This window comes from Myotis daubentonii, chromosome 12 (genome assembly GCF_963259705.1).
Source record: "Myotis daubentonii chromosome 12, mMyoDau2.1, whole genome shotgun sequence".
Classification (NCBI taxonomy): domain Eukaryota; kingdom Metazoa; phylum Chordata; class Mammalia; order Chiroptera; family Vespertilionidae; genus Myotis; species Myotis daubentonii.
In genome coordinates, this window is record NC_081851.1 from 60,585,497 (window position 1) to 60,602,312 (window position 16,816).

Genomic DNA, 16,816 nt, shown 5'->3' on the forward strand with positions numbered 1-16,816 from the left:
ATAATATGCTAATGATATGCTAAGGCTGCGCAAACGCTTGCTATAACATGCACTGACCACCGGGGGCAGACACTCCAACCAGTAGGTTAACTGCTGCTGGGGTCAGGCTGATTGGGACTGAACAAGACGAGCCAGACATGCCCTGGAGCCCTCCAGCATTCCCTCTCCAGCTGGCCAACCTCCCTCATGCCTCCCCATCCCTGATCGTGCACCGGTGGGGTGCCTCGGCCTGGCCTGCGCCCTCTCGCAATACGGGACCCCTCAGGATGTTGGAGAGCCAGTTTCAGCCCAATCCCACAGGCCAGGCCAAGGGACCCCACTGGTGCACGAATTCGTACACTGGGCCTTTAGTATTTATATATATGTGTGTATTGATTTCAGAGAGGAAGGGAAAGGGAGAGACAGAAATAGAAACATCAATGACAAATGCACTTGAGTCCTTGGAGGCGTAGGTTTTCCTTTCTACTTCACTACTATGTGACCTTGGATCAGGTCCCTTAACCTCTCTGGGCCTCATTTTCCTCATCAGAGAATTTATGCTCTATCATCTTCTAAGTTTTGTAAACGTTTTAGAAACTACAGGCCTGAATTGTAATGAATCTAAGCTTCAGTCAAGTCAATTCAGTCTATAATTTCATAAAGCATGTATATTTTGATGAGGTTCATCAGAGATATTTCATATCTAACGGTAGTAAAAATATCTATTACATTATGATAATTTTATAGTATATCATTTTGCTGTTTTCCTGTAAACCAATTACTTGTTTTACATTAATTATCTTTCAATTGATATAAGCTGTAATTGTAGTTATCTTTCCCACTTTTAATCACTGGATAGAATTTGAAATCAAGAAAGCTTATCTACTCAGTTACCTCTGAATGATACTCCATTCAGCATAATTTGAATATTTAACAAAATATTTTAGAAAATGCCCAGTCTTAGAAAAAAGTAACTTGTTATACAATTTTTTTCTTTCATAACTTTGAAAAATTAATTATAGTTTAGTAATGATTTTTTTTATAAAATAAAGAGTTCTAATTCTAAACTTTTATATTTTTATAGTTCAACCATGAAAGCAAAAGTTCCACCTCCTTTGCCACCAAAGGTAGACAGATTTATTTTTCAATTTGAATTTGTTTGTGTATGTCTGCGATTTGATACTGTATTAATATTTACGCTGTAGCTTATTTTCACATGGGACCCACAAAGAAACATCATGAAGAAGTTACTAACTAATCATGATATAAGTCGATAATTGTGTTATTATTGTTTCTCCTTTTTAATTGTCCAACTTGCCACTTATTGTTTATTCTAAATAAGTTCTAGAAATTTGTACATGAAAAAAATTATATTAATGAATTAGTAGTATTTCACTTAGTTTAGGAAACTTACTTTTTTTTTTCTAAAATATGTATATATTTTCTTATTTCAGAGAGGGAGAAAGAGAGATAGACACATCAGTGATGAGAGAGATTGTCTGCCTTCTGCACACTCCCTCCTGGGGATTGTGCCCTGACTGAGAATCGAACCTTGACCTCCTGGTTCATAGGTCAACACTCAACCATTGAGCTACGCCTGTCGGGCAACGTATATTTTTAAATAAGATTTTGTTCCTCAAAATCTACAATCTAGTAACTGATGCCCTAAGAATGAGTAAAGAATAGTGTTTTATCACAGATATTTAATTTTCAGAAGGTACTTTTAAATTAAAAATAGGTCATTAATTTTCAATTTTTTTATCAATGAAATCCTTTTGCCAAACAAAAGCATCACAAAAATAATAGATTATTCCAACAGATGAGGGTTTTTTTTTTAAGATAAAAGGAGTAATAGAAATTTATTTTATAAGCTTATGCATAGCAAATTTTAATTACGGAATGAACTGTTTATAAAGTGAGCTGTTGGGTTTATAAGGTTTGAAATCATGGGTTATAAATGAGAATTAGAGTCTGATCAGTCTTGGCATCCAATATATTACTACATTTTGTTTTCATTTCTTACTTTTGAGAAAATCATGATTCACACAAATAGATAATACTGCACTTGCTAGTTTAGTATTATATTAGCTTAAGTATAAAGATCTGAATCTCAAAGAGATAAGTGCTAAGTAATATTCCTAATAAGGGACATATTTATAAGAATTTATAAATTCTCCAAACCTCCTGCTGGTGGAGGTTTCATAATTGTCTGAACAGAAAGTTTCTCAGACATCTTTTATTAGTATTCTCCATGACGATAAAATTTTAATTGATATCTTCTTCTACCCCCAGTCTGAAAGATTAAGCATTAACATAAAAGACATTGAGTCATTTAAAAGAGACAGTTTAGATTAGTCTTGTAAGGAGCTGAATAGCCTGAATGTTTAAAATTAAAAGAGACTCATTTAAATTGGAGATAAGAAAGACCAGAATATTTTTATTTGGCAAGTCTAAGTGGGAAGGCTTGTAAGGAATTAATAGAAAGAGATCTCTCTCTTTTTTTTTTTTTTCCTGAGAAAGCATTTTAGTGTATAATTTTAAAATATGTATTGAGATCATCTGAATCAGATAGTTGAATAACCTTGGAATTCTGCTAGTATACACAGTTTAAAAGCCTCTGATATATAATAATATTTACTTTAGTATTTTTTATGTTTAATGAAACATGAATAATTTCATGTTTAATCATTGGTGTCCTTTTCTGTATTATTTCAGCCTAAGTCCATATTCATACCCCAGGAAACTCATTCTACTGAGGATGATAATCAAGGAACAATCAAGAGATGTCCCATGTCAGAGAGCCCAGCTAAACCATCCCAAGTCCCACCTAGACCACCACCTCCCAGATTGCCTCCACAAAAGCCTGTTGCTTTAGGTAATGGGGGAAGGGAGGGTGAAATAGGTTTTCATACCGTATGAAAAAAAATGGAGGGAATCTTTTAAGAGATTATTTGAAATTCCTTTGAGGAGGGAAGAAGGAAGACGATAGCTCTAGAGATGTTTTCTGCCTTTTGCTTCATGGTTTAAAGCAGCCGTGGGCAAACTACGGCCCGCGGCCGGCCCGCTTGAAATGAATAAAACTAAAAAAAAAAAAAAAGACCGTACCCTTTTATGTGATGATGTTTACTTTGAATTTATATTAGTTCACACAAACACTCCATCCATGTTTTTGTTCCGGCCCTCCGGTCCAGTTTAAGAACCCATTGTGGCCCTCGAGTCAAAAAGTTTGCCCGCCCCTGGTTTAAAGTGTTTTTATGACAGGATTACCTGTGGCCTAGTTTGGGATATTTTGCCCCTTGTTTTTTTGTTGTTGTTTTTTTTTTGTTAAGTATATTTTATTGGTTTTTTACAGAGAGGAAGGGAGAGGGATAGAGAGTTAGAAACATTGACGAGAGAGAAATATCGATCAGCTGCCTCCTGAACACTCCCTACTGGGGATGTGCCCGCAACCGAGGTACATGCCCTTGACCAGAATCGAACCTTGGACCTTTCAGTCCACAGGCCAACGCTCTATCCACTGAGCCAAAGCAGCCAGGGCTTGCCCCTTCTTTTTTATTTCATATCTAGCCTTTCCTCTTTTGGAGAATGGTTTATGTCCATTTCATCATTTATCTGTAGTTGGGCAACAAAAGAAATTTAAACTCTGAACAAACAAGGAAAATGTGTATTGAATAGGGTACTTCTGTTTTAGTAAAAAGAAGAGGATGTTTTGGCTAACTCTTGTTTTATTTCATTTAATCATTTAAAAAAATAATGGTCAATATTTGCCTCCAAATTAATAATAGAGGATGCTGTGTTAATACTGTAAAGTTTCTTGTGTATTATGCAAAAGAAGTTGTTAAAAAAAAGAGCAATGAAAGTTTCTTTGATAACATACTCTAAATTGCTTTTTTCCTGAAAGTGTTTCTTTTTTGTCTTCTTAACACTAATATATGATACAACCTGAATTTAAATTTGCCCATATGATCCTAGCCGGTTTGGCTCAGTGGATAGAGCATCAGCCTGTGGACCAAGGGTTCCGGGTTTGATTCAGGTCAAGGGCACATACTTTGGTTTCAGGCTCCTTCCTGGCCCAGGCCCTGAAAGGGTCTCCTGCAGGAGGCAACCATTCAATGTGTTTCTCTCACATTGATGTTTCTCTCTGTCTATCCCTCTCTCTTCTACTTAAAAATATCCTTGGGTGAGGATTAAAAAAATAAGTAAGTTGGGTGAGGATTAAAAAAATAAGTAAGTAAGTTGGGTGAGGATTAAAAAATAAGTAAGTATGTAAATAAATAAATAAATTTGCCTGTATGAAAGAAATAAAGATATAAGTAGAAGAGCACATATGTAAGACTTCTTAATTCAGTGCTAAATATTCTAATTGTGTGATCCCAAATGAAGGCTGAAACTGCCACAGAGATGTTTTTCTTTCCTACATTTTCTGAGTGAAAGAGTCCTTTTTTTAATATATTTAAACATCTTATTGAAGGAAATGGAGTGGGCTCCTTCCAGTTAAATGGTGAACGAGATGGATCATTATATCAACAACAGAATGAACATAGAGGAACAAACCTTTCAAGGAAAGAAAAGAAAGATGTACCAGTAGGTATTTATATTCATAAAGTCTACTTGTATTTGTTTTCTTTTTCACTACTAGGTTAGGTTTGCGATTATAATTAGTGAGCTACAGCAATTGTATGTTTTATAATTAGTTATGTTGGTATTTTAGTGTATTAATTATAATAATATGAATTGTTTAAATCTTTAAAAAAGTAACTTTGCTCAATGATAAACTTGAATGATGGCTTTCTGTTTGAATTATTTAGGCCAATTTGTGACCTGCATGCAAGTAAACACTTAGTCTTCTTGTGATTGTTCAGAAAATAGCTATTTTTTTTTCATTGTTCCTTAAAAGTCCCTTTTACAGTGTCAGGAAGTTTGGGAAACAAGGACATGGACAGATAAGGAAAACTATAGCTTCTACCCTAGGATAAATTTCTAACTATAGATTATGCAGTTTGTGATATTACTACTCTTACTTGGAATAGCTAACAATGAAGAAAAATTAAGATTATTTTCTAGTAGATATCACTTCAAGAAAGATGAAATTAGCCATAGAAGCTGTTATAAATGCAAGATAAAACACATAACGATCCTATCTAATAAAAGGGTAATATGCAAATTGACCCTAACAGCAGAACGATCAGTCGCTATGACACACACTGACCACCAGGGGGCAGACGCTCAACTCAGGAGCTGCCCCCTGGTGGTCAGTGTGCTCCCACAGGGGGAGCTCCACTCAGCCCCAAGCCGGGCTGATGGCTGCAAGTTCAGCGGCGATGGCAGGAGCCTCTCCCGCCTCCTCAGCAGCACTAAGGATGTCCAACTGATGGCTTAGACCCGATCCCCTGGGGAGCAGAGCCTAAGCCAGTAGGTGGACCATCCCCCAAGGGGTCCCAGACTGCGAGAGGGTGCAGGCCGGGCTGAGGGAACCCTTTCCACCCCCCGAGTGCACAAATTTTCATTCCCTGGGCCTCTAGTTAAAACATAAATAGTATTATCAAGGAGATTAAAATTTTTTTAACATTTGTAAAGAATTTGCTCTTCATCATAAGAGAGCAAATCTGTTGTCATAGAACTTAAAACAACAAAAAATTCTTAAAACCCCCAATTCAGCGGATGCCAATACGATCATGAGATGAGACAGTATTTTTGAAATCTTAGTGTATACTAATATTTGTTGTTAGTTTTATAGAAATTTATAGTACTTTTAATATATTTATGTGCATATACCTGCACAGTAAGCTGTGTTGAGGCTTTGTACTATAGCTATTTAACTGTTAAAGAATTCACAATAGAATATGACATACTGTTTTTAATAATTCAATTAAGGCATTTGACTAGGGTTGTCCATTTGTAATTTGTGAAATTTATGACATTTTTAGCAAAAGGGTAAAGTATCCTTCAGAAATGGGTTTAATAGAGTCTTTTCAACTGAGCAGTGCCTTTTTTGCTTTCATCAGTTTAAATTTTAGCAGCCCTGCTAATGTAGTACAAAAATGTAATGGCTCTACAAAGTATAATAACCTTTGAAAGATGTATACAATTTTATTATATGTGCATTTTTAATTTGCTTTTCTGTTACCTTATTTAAGAAGTATAAGAAACTCCTAGTTAAACTAACATCTTAATAATTCTGAAATAAATATTTCATGATTGTATCACAGGATAAACAGTATCCATGATATACTGAAACATGATTACCATTTGTGCAGCTTATTGAAATTATTTACAGCCAATTCTGTTAGTACTTAAATCGAACAGTTATAACATTCAGAGCTCCCTAATTAAAAATAATGTTTCACAAAATAGATGATAGAAGGTAATTTAGGAACATAAATATAAAAATAAGTACATAGAGTATTTGCCAAATGGTAAAAATATTATCAGAAATTTGTGACAATAACAGGCTGTATATTCTCATAATCAGATCTACAAAGTAAAATTGTATATAGTCAATTTCAGAAGTGTCTAATAGTTACTCATAAGTGGTACTACACAGAATATTTGTATCATATCACAGAATTATTAAATCAACAGCAGCTTTTTAGTTAATTTTGTTGTATAATTTAGATAGTTCTGATTTATGTCAGATGGAGAAAAAAATACAAGTCATTCCTTAAAAAGCTATTCAGGTTAACCTTGAAAGAAATCTAGATTTTAATACAATTTATACTTAAAGTATATTCTCTCCCAAAGAGATTCTTTCTCCAGGGGACAAATCATATACTCTAGGAATGTAGCTCCTTGGGAAAACATCTGATATTCTTGAGAATATTGTAGGTGAGCATATGTGCTATTTGTGCTCTTGTAATTATCAGTATATGCTGACCAATGGTTAATATATTTGAATAAATCAAAATGTAAAACTTCAATTAATAAAATACATTGTGAGCAAAGTGAAGATAATCTACAGACTAGGAGAACACATTTGTAATATATATATTAGATACTGTATTTAAATCTAGATTATATCAAGAATTTCAGCTAATAGATAAGAAAAAGGTAACTTAGTAAAAAATATATGAAAAAAAAAACAATATACAGAAGAGCAAATACAGAGAGCCAATAAACTTTTTTTTTTTTTTAGTAAACATTTTTTTAGAAAGATTCTCAACCCTTCTAGAAATCAGAGGCATGCAAATGAATGACAAAATATTTTTTACTAATCAGTTTGATAACAAATGTTAAGTGTCTGTGAGACTATAAGGAACCAGGATTCTCATGTATTACTGGTGGGTGTGATGTGATGTGGGCACTGTGAAAGTTTGGCAGTCAGTATCCACTAAAATGTAAAAGGTACAGATCCCACGTTCCAGTAGTTTTATTTCTCACGGTATACCCTAAAAAACATTCACACAGCTCTGGCCAGTTGCTTAGTAGTTAGAGCGTCGGCCTGGGGACCAAAGGGTCGTGGGTTCAATTCCTGGTCAAGGACACATACCTCACCTGCAGATTCCTCAGCTGCTTAAGGCAAGTACAGGAGGCAACCAATTGATGTGTCTCTCTCATATCAATGTTTCTCTCTCTCTTCTTCTTCTCATCCCTCCCTTCCACTCTGGAAATCAATGGGGAAAAAGTCCTCGGGTGAGGTTTAAAAAACAAACAAATGTTCACACATTGCATAGTAAGGTATAGGCAAGGGTGATGGTTTCCATATTGTTGTTACGGTAATGAATTGAAAGTAAACTAATTACTCAATGCCAATTAGAGAATAGCTGAATTATGTCATAGTCGTGCTGTGCCGCAGTTAAAACAAATGCACCGGATCTATACGTACTGGTATGAAATGCTATCCAAGGCCCAGTATTAAGGCAAAGGACAAGTTGCACATTAGTGCATAACTATTATTGCTCTTAAACACACACAAAATCAGTACTTCCTGTGGGGGCATTTGTATGAATATATACAAAAAGTCTGGAGGGATACACAAATACGTGAGTGCATATAATTGGCTAGAGAAAGTTTTGGAAGGATAGACACTAACCTGGTTTTGTGAGGCACAGGTACGAGGAATAAGTGGACTGTGGGAGATTTATAGGGAACTTCAGCCTTATCTACAGTGTTTTGTTTTACAAAAAGAATGTATTTGTCTTTTTTATTCTAATATGTGTGTTTGTTATACCAAACAGCAACAAAAGAGGTGTAATCATGCATGTGTTCTTTTTCTAGAAGCCTATTAGTAACGGTCTACCCCCAACACCTAAAGTGCATGTAAGTATAAATATCAAATAGCCGAAGTTTTCAAAATAAATACAGTGACAAACAAGTGCTCATATGTGTACCATTGGTTAGATCATTTGCCTATTTGAAAGAACCTTCATGATTGTTGAAAAAATCTATAAGATTGGTAATTTCAATATTTATTACATCTAAAAAGTAGTTTTCCAAATAAAAGTATGATAAAATTATACATTTTTAAGTTCCTTTATTCCAAACTTTATTAATATCTTTCTTGCAGATATTGTTGAAGAAATGTGAAAAAGGCATATGGATATAATAGAAAGTACAGGATGTAGATACAACACTTTTTCTAACATGTTTTCAATTATCAAAACATTGAGTTTTAGGGTATAGCTGAGACCCAAATGTCTTAGTCACCCAGATCACAAAACGTCACCTAACTCTAATAAGACCTATAACTCTAACGAGACCAACAACTAGATCTTAGATGTCCTATAATGTGCTCTGCTGTAGGTGGGGTTTTTTTATGAGACCATACTGTCCTAGGATTAAAATTATTTTAACTCAGTGTGGCTTTAGGTTACTACAGACAGACTACATTTTCACTTCTACAAAGCTATAATCCAAAACTGCGTAACACTAGATGTCCATGGTTTTTCTAGTTTTTAACCTCCCAACTATACTTTTTTAGCCTTTTTACTTTTTAACTTTACTTTTTAATTAGTATAAAGACCCAAATAACTATTTTTATCTTACAAAATAAAAGAAGCTTTGAATTTAAAGAGCTCCCAAGTCTAGCAGAGTTACGTGTACAGTAAGGATGACATTTCCTATCTGGCGACAAGATAAAACCGTTACGCCGGGAACGCCGTTCACGGGGAGGAGCTGATGAATAGGGAACGCCGGACAGGGCCAACTAACAACTCAGCTTGTGGTTGAGACTCGTTTGTTTTGTAGCCCGTTTTGTCACGAGGACTTTTAGAGGGTTTAGCATTACTTTAACATACGACTTTTGGTAGCTATCTGAATGGATAATTTAATTATTTGTTAGTAAAGCAATATGATCTCTGCCCTACACCATAAAAATATTTTTTAACAGTATACTGCCACCTTATGGTATTGCCTGGCTGTTACTCTCTTTTTGGTACAAAAGCCTTTGAAATACTGGTTGGTATGTTTTTGAGGATAAAGGAAATCTTAAGATTTATATATTTTAGGTTAATATTTTTAATCCATTATAGTCAACTAGTGATGTGTTTTCTCAGCGTACAGGGTGGGGCAAAAGTAGGTTTACTGTTGTGATTACACGAAACACAAGAGTTTATTCCTGTGTGATTACTAATTAATTTTTATGTTATATTGCATACAAACAACTGTAAGCCTCCTTTTTCCCCACTCTGGATTATCTCCACTTTTGTAAAGAAAACATCAACACTAATAAAAGAGAAAAATGGTAATTGGCGTACGAGCTACCCTTTTCATTGGCTAATCAGGGCTATATGCAAATTAACTACCAACTAAGATTGGCAGTTAACTGCCAACAAGATGGCGGTTAATTTGCATATGTAGGCACAATGCAGGGAGGCGAAAGGGAAAGCAGGAAGAAGCCCCCTGCCACTGACAGTGATCAGAAACCCAGTGGGGAGCTAAGAGCTGGGGGGCAGGGCAAAGGCGGCCCTGGGCCCGCCTTTGCCCTGCCCCCCAGCCATGATCGGAGAATCAGGCGCCTTTTCCGCCCTTGCCAGTGATAGCAAGAAGTAGGGGTGGAGCCAGCGATGGGAGCTGGGCACGGTCGAAGCTGGCAGTCCCGGGAGCTAGGGGTCCCTTGCCTGGGCCTAAAGCGAAGCCCACGATCACGGGGCCGCTGCAGCTGCGGGTCCCCGCTGCCCGGGCCGGATGCCTAGGCCAGAGGCGTCAGGCCTGGGCAAGGGGCCGATCCTGCGATTGGAGGGTGATGGGGGTCAACGCCTGAGGGCTCCCAGTATGTGAGAGGGGGCAGGCTGGGCTGAGGGACACTCCCCCACACACACACACCCAGTGCACGAATTTCATGCACCGGGCCCCTAGTTAGTGATATAAAATGAAGCACATGTTCTTCTGACCAAATATTTGTATGTTCTTTTTCTCACAAGTTGTTGGTAGTAAACATGACTAAATGAGAAAGCATTCTTAATTGTGTTTATTCTTACCTGAAAATTAATGTTTTACTCTTTGAAGATAAAAAGTTAAAATGAGTGATACTGATTTTCATTATAAGGTACTTTCTGAAAGATTTGTAAATGGCCTCAAATAAATATCAACATCAAAGAATAAAGCTTTTTCTGTTGAATCCTTCCAGGGAAAATCATCAGATTGCTCAATTTTTTTTTAAAGTGAGTTTGTATGTTTTGAGATTGAAGTACATATATGAATTTCTAAATCAATCATACCTCTTTTACTTTTTAATATTAAATTCACTGATTTTAGGCTCATAGAACCAAATAAGAAAATTTTTACCTTTGTAGAGATTATGATTTTCTTCTTACCACGGAATATTATATTGCTCTTGATGTGTAAGTAATATTTCTGTACATAAATTATTGTTCAGAATTGCTTGCTATCACTGCTTCGTTTATTTGAGAAGATAGGGAAAATAAAATAACTCTTGTAAGTAAAATCTTGTGTCAGTTGACACTCACTGTTGTGCCTGGACCCTTTGAGGTACCACTGTAAGGCAAAGGACTGTGGCTTAGTATCTTAATTTGTTTATTCTTCATTTTTCTAGATGGGTGCTTGTTTTTCAAAGGTTTTTAATGGGTGTCCCTTGAAAATTCACTGTGCAACATCATGGATAAACCCCGATACCAGAGGTAGTACTATATGTTTTTATCTGTTATCTTTCTAATTGTTTTTTTAAACTTGAGGCCATGAAAACATTTGATTTTATTTATTTTCTGAATCTTTCTGAGAAAATTTTTGTTACAATTAAAAACATTTTTAAGGTAAATTTTTTTTATGCTATTAACAAGTGCTTGAGGTGACACGTGACATTAAAATTTTACTGTGTAGCCCTGACTCGGTTGGTTGGGCATCATCCCATACACACCCAAAGGTTGCTGGTTCAATTCCTGGTCAGGGCACATGCCCAGGTTCTGGGCTCAATCCCTGGTAGGGAGTGTGCAGAAGGCAGCTAATCAGTGTCTCACTCGCACATCGATGTTTATCTCTCTCTCTCTCCTTCTCCCTTCTTCTCTCTCTAAAAATCAATAAAAAATCTTCAAAAAAAATTTTCACCATGCAGTCCCCTATATCAATATGCACTCTCTGCCACCTTAATTTCCTCCAGGAAAGTTTCTTCCTTTCTGCAGCACAATCATTCAATATCTCTGCTTTAGACACGGCCATTGCTAAAGGAATGTAACTACTGAGGATTCAGGATCTGATGGCCACTTTAGAGGATCTCTCACCTTAAAAGGGTCATAATAACAATAGTTGTCATTAGGCACTAAAGACTATATATAATATCTGTATCTTAATAACTATATAAGATTCTCTCTCTCTCTCTCTCTCCCCCCCCTCCCCCTCCCTCTCTCTCTTCCCCTCCCCCCTCTCTTTCTGTCTCTCTAAACCTTAAAAATCCAAGGCATAGGTACTTTCATTTCACAGGTAGAGAGAATGACACTCAGAGGGTCGCAGCCATTCGGTGGTAGAGCTGCAGCTTGAAGCCAGTTCAGTTGTCTGACCACAGCCTGTGCCTGTAAATACCAGAACTAATCCTGAACACCGGGCAGTGCTGGAGTGCTCACGCATTCTGAGTTGTTCTCTGTACTTCAGTTTAATCTGGAGAAGTGTATGTTGTAAAAACAGACCAAACAGGACCATGACCGAACTTCTGGTATTTTCTAGAAGATATCAAGTACTCTAGCAAGTATCCAAGTTTCAGTGAACTTCTAAATGGGCACAAGTCAGTTCTTTTTTTATATTAGTGCTTATAATAGTAATAGTCCATTTGCACAGATTTCAAATCTGTATCAGCTGTTCTTGATTTACATTCTGTCAGTTGTACATGATCCTAAGGAATTTTAAAAAAGGAACTGCCGATTCTCTGCAGTCCTTAGCACCCTCCGGTGGGTGAGAAGTCCAGCTTGCCACTCTTCAAAATGTTTTTTACATAGAAGTTTCTTGACTGCTTTGAGGGTAATATTTGCATATAATTCAGTTCATTAAGTTAGAGTGTCTGACCACTTCTACACATTAAAATAAAAAATATGTAATTCTTATAAATCAGTTATTTTTTCCTAATGCATATTTACTTAATTTTAGACCATAAATTTAAAGTGGTATATCTCAAAATCAATGAATTCTTTTTGTCATTTCAGATCAGTACTTGATATTTGGTGCCGAAGAAGGGATTTATACCTTGAATCTTAATGAACTTCATGAAACATCAATGGAACAGGTATGTTATTTTGTGTTTTTTCTTATTATTAATTTTTAAATTATTATAAGTAGACAATAGATAAGAAATAATTTAAATTCTGTGATTTGCTGCCTCTCATTCATAAAACCTTTATAGAGCATGTTCTATTTACTGGATACTGAAGACACATTCACATACTAGTCCTTACTCTTAAGGAGCTCATGATCTAATAGAGGAAACAGACACATGAACCAGTAATGCACCACGCAGAGTTAGATGTGGTACAAGGTAGAGGCCACAGAAGCAGAAGTCAGTAGCACCTCCTGGGGGGAGATGGGGAGAAACATTTGAAATGGACCATAAATGACCATGAGTAGAAGGTTGCAAGAGAGACAGAGGTTAGTGTCCTTAGAGGCCTTGATATGTTTCCTCACCTTTTTCTTCATTCTCTCCATCCCCCACCCTCATCCCAGTCTATTTTGGAGTAGCCTAGTAGGAATTTCCAGAGCAAAGCCAGTAGCTAAGCTTGTTAAATCAGAATTCTTTGATTACACTCACCAGTGGTTCTCAAACTTCACTGTACATCAGAATTACCTGAAGGGCTGGTTGAAACAGATGCTGGGCCCACCTTCAGAACTTCTATTCAGTAAGTTTGGAGTGAGGCCCAGGGATTTCCATTTCTAATAAATGCCCTTGTGTAAGGACCACTTTGAGACCCACCGATGCTCATGATGAAGTATCCAAGTGAGAGCAGTTATTTTTTTCTTCAAAGTACATGGACTAGGTTCCATAAAATTCCCTTTGCCCTAAAAACTAATCACTTTCAAGCTTTCAGAGATGTCTCTCAGTTCTTAAGCACTAGATTTCAGTAATGAATTCCATGTATGTATCCTTTATGATTGATAGGTTTTTATCATACTCTCTCAGCCATTTTCCTCTACGCCTATGGTCCACTGCACTGTGACCCTCCTAGCCTTCTGTTCCAAAAGCCCTGTGTGTTCATACGCATCCATAAGAACATTTTGGGGGGAGTACACAAGACAGTCTTAGCTATCTAACCCTAGAACCAAAATAAAGGCATAGACACTCTTTGAAAAGGTCCTTTTCCTAGGAGTTTGGGATTACCTAGTCCTTACCATAAACCAGGCTCGAGCTAATCATAGCAAGTTAAAACTTAGATAACGAAATTACACTGCTAATTTATTGTTTCCCTCCCATATCAATGTGCATGTATGTGTATCATCTTGTTTTAAATGCCTTGTAAAATGAATTTCTATTCAAAATAAGTTTCTTTTTTAAAAACTGACCTATTGATATGACAGCTTAGGTTAATATGCACATATTACATTGCTGTTACCTAATATCCTTTGTAAACCTTGTGTTTTTGTGTTTTTTTTATCAGCTATTTCCCCGCAGGTGTACATGGTTGTATGTAATGAACAATTGCTTATTATCAATATCTGGTAAGTCTTTTAGTATTTAAGTACCTTATAATTGTTCCTATTTATATTATTAGCTTTTATGTTATGTTTATTTTTCTCTACAGGTAAAGCTTCTCAGCTTTATTCCCATAATTTACCAGGGCTTTTTGATTATGCAAGACAAATGCAAAAGTTACCTGTTGCTATTCCAGCACACAAACTCCCTGACAGAATACTGCCAAGGTAACTGCACATCTAATTGTTCGCATCCTTAAACATAACATGTTAAGTCACTCTAATAAGTAGTTATACTATAGAAGTTGAAAAAGCGCTCCGTTTGGGTTAGTAGAAATTATGTATAATGAAAAATTATAAGAAGTAATGCATTTTCACACGTGTTCTTCTTTATGATCTTTCAGATTCTGGCAGTCAGTTAATCCTTCTGGGTTTTGACGATTCAGTAACCTAGCCCCTTAGTTAACCTTGGGAGCCGGGGACAAGTTCACAAGTGTGAACCAGGGACATTATGATACCCATGGAGATATATCAGGGGCTTGGTTCAGATTTTTAAAAACTCTCAAAAGGACTTTGGTTCAAGCAGTTTGCTTAAGGATGTGGGAATTTTTGTTTTGCTTTAAGCTGTATGAAACTCCTGCATAAATAAAAGGGGCATTTTTATAATTCATCAGTCATAAATTGTATTACTTGATAAATGTGAAATTCTTCCCATTATGGTTTTCTTACCAGCAAAACACAACTCTGATTTTTAAAAAAATAAAATAAAATGGTGTGGAGTAATGACATCTAATCTGTGACACATTTAAAAGTTTAAATATGTGTACAGACATGGAGGAGTATAATTTGAGGATTGTACCACTTGGTATATTAACTTTTATTATATTAACTTTATATTATAAAAATTATATATAGCAGTCTTATTAACTTTTATAATAAAAGATATTTGACTGTTTATTTTAAATTGTAGTTTAAAAATATCATTTTAAATGGATTTTTACACAGTAAATTTGAATATTTGCAAATCTCTTAAAGTACTTTGCAGAAAATCTACACCCCACTTTTTCTGAGTAGAGAAATAAAAATGTCTAAATAAAAAGTTCTTATGGCCGTAGCCGGTATGGCTCAGCGGATAGAGCGTTGGCCTGCGGACTGAAGGGTCCCAGATTTGATTCCGGTCAAGGGCATATACCTTGGTTGTGGGCACATCCCCAATGGGGGGTGTGCAGGAGGCAGCCGGTCAATGTTTCTGTTTCATTGATGTTTCTAACTCTCTATCCCTCTCCCTTCCTCTTTGTAAAAAATCAATAAAATACATATATTTTTTAAAAAAAGTTCTTATGAATTGTCTTAGTGATAAGACAAATTTTTACATAGTCTAAATTTATTGTTTGTGCTAAAAAGATCTTTTCCCAGTTTGTGGCTTATCTTTTCACTTTCTCAGTGGTAACTTTTTGTAAACCAGAGTCCTCAATGTATTCAACAAGTTCATTCACCAAATTGAATGCCACCTGTAGCTTGAGATGGCTTTGTGGAAAGTGTCAGTTAAAGATTATCAATATTTTCCTGTATGATTTGTCCTCTCTGCATTTTTTAAAGAAATCCTGAGATCATCTTCTACAATCTAAATATTTGATAGTTTTGTTTTTCATATTTAAACTTTAATCCACTTAGAATTGTTAAAGGGGGAATTGAGAAAGGGATCCAATTTACTCTTATCTATAAATATCTATAAATATAAAAGCCTAAGCAACCACTATCTATGACGCACACTGACCACGAGGGGGCAGATGCTCAATGCACAGGCATGGAAACATGGAACAGACTGATGAATCTCAGAGGGGAGGGGGGAGCAGGAGGGCGGGAGGAGATGAACCAAAGATCTTATGCATACTAGAGGCCCGGTGCACGGATTCGTGCCCCAGTGGTGTCCCTCGGCCTGGCCCCAAGGGGTCCCTGATTCAAGAGAGCACAGGCCAGGCCGAGGGACCCCACTGGGGCACGAATCCGTGCACCGGGCCTCTGGTTTTTAATAAATGCCCTATTATGTCAGCACCAATTTTGGGAAAACTAATTTCTTCTCCACTGATCTATAGCAGTTTCATTATCATATACTCACTTTCCCTACATGTATTATATATTAATTTTCATTTACATTTAGGAAATTTGCTGTATCAGCAAAAATCCCTGAAACCAAGTGGTGTCAGAAGTGTTGTGTTGGTAAGTACACTGTCCAATCATGTGTGGTTCTTCTGCTTCACAAAGTGGACAAGAAAACACGAAGGGGCTTATTTTTGAACCGAGTGTAGAAAGTACTCCTCCAGGGCGTTCTGCCAGCAATAGGTTTTTCATCCCCCTCCCTCCCCCAGCCCCAAAGTAACAAATGTCTTGAATTCTGTCTCTATGTAAACTAAACCTAATATAATACCTTGCACAAAACAGTTGTTTTGCAAATAATTTATTGACTGGATAAATGGAGAAAGTAGGATAACTTTTCATTACAACACTTTATGACACCCTATTTTTCAAGGGACCTATTATTTACCATTCACCATTGTGCTTTGTAATTGCTTATGAGACTGCAGATAGTCAGTGAGCATATATTTTAATACCTTTAATTGTGAAACCTTATGCTGTGAATTTCCCTATTTACATACCTCTATCCTAAATTCCTCACTCATCCCATAATAACTAGCTGTTGTATTTGCATATAGCAAAAACAAAAAAATAGTTTTCTTCCCTTAAAAAACTCTTAGACAATTCAGTTTTATTATTT

At 36.2% G+C, this 16,816-nt stretch overlaps 1 protein-coding gene and 1 non-coding gene across 11 annotated transcripts in view; both read left to right on the forward strand.

Annotated features, from left to right (window-relative positions):
• The window catches only part of MAP4K3 (mitogen-activated protein kinase kinase kinase kinase 3), a 112,810-nt gene that overhangs the window by 85,137 nt on the left and 10,857 nt on the right, over positions 1-16,816 (forward strand). For all 10 annotated transcript variants that reach the window (XR_009448001.1, XM_059660031.1, XM_059660037.1 and 7 more), the window contains 9 exons: positions 1,064-1,106; positions 2,695-2,854; positions 4,451-4,563; positions 8,194-8,235; positions 10,970-11,054; positions 12,564-12,643; positions 14,007-14,067; positions 14,151-14,268; positions 16,202-16,260. Coding sequence is in view for 9 of the 10 variants with exons in the window: in XM_059660031.1 (XP_059516014.1) it covers positions 1,064-1,106; positions 2,695-2,854; positions 4,451-4,563; positions 8,194-8,235; positions 10,970-11,054; positions 12,564-12,643; positions 14,007-14,067; positions 14,151-14,268; positions 16,202-16,260 (761 nt within the window). In the remaining variant the exon portion in view is untranslated. The remainder of the gene's footprint in view (positions 1-1,063; positions 1,107-2,694; positions 2,855-4,450; positions 4,564-8,193; positions 8,236-10,969; positions 11,055-12,563; positions 12,644-14,006; positions 14,068-14,150; positions 14,269-16,201; positions 16,261-16,816) is intronic.
• LOC132214084 (small nucleolar RNA SNORA67) lies at positions 6,713-6,849 on the forward strand. The gene has a single exon (XR_009448181.1). It is a non-coding gene; the product is annotated as a small nucleolar RNA SNORA67 (small nucleolar RNA).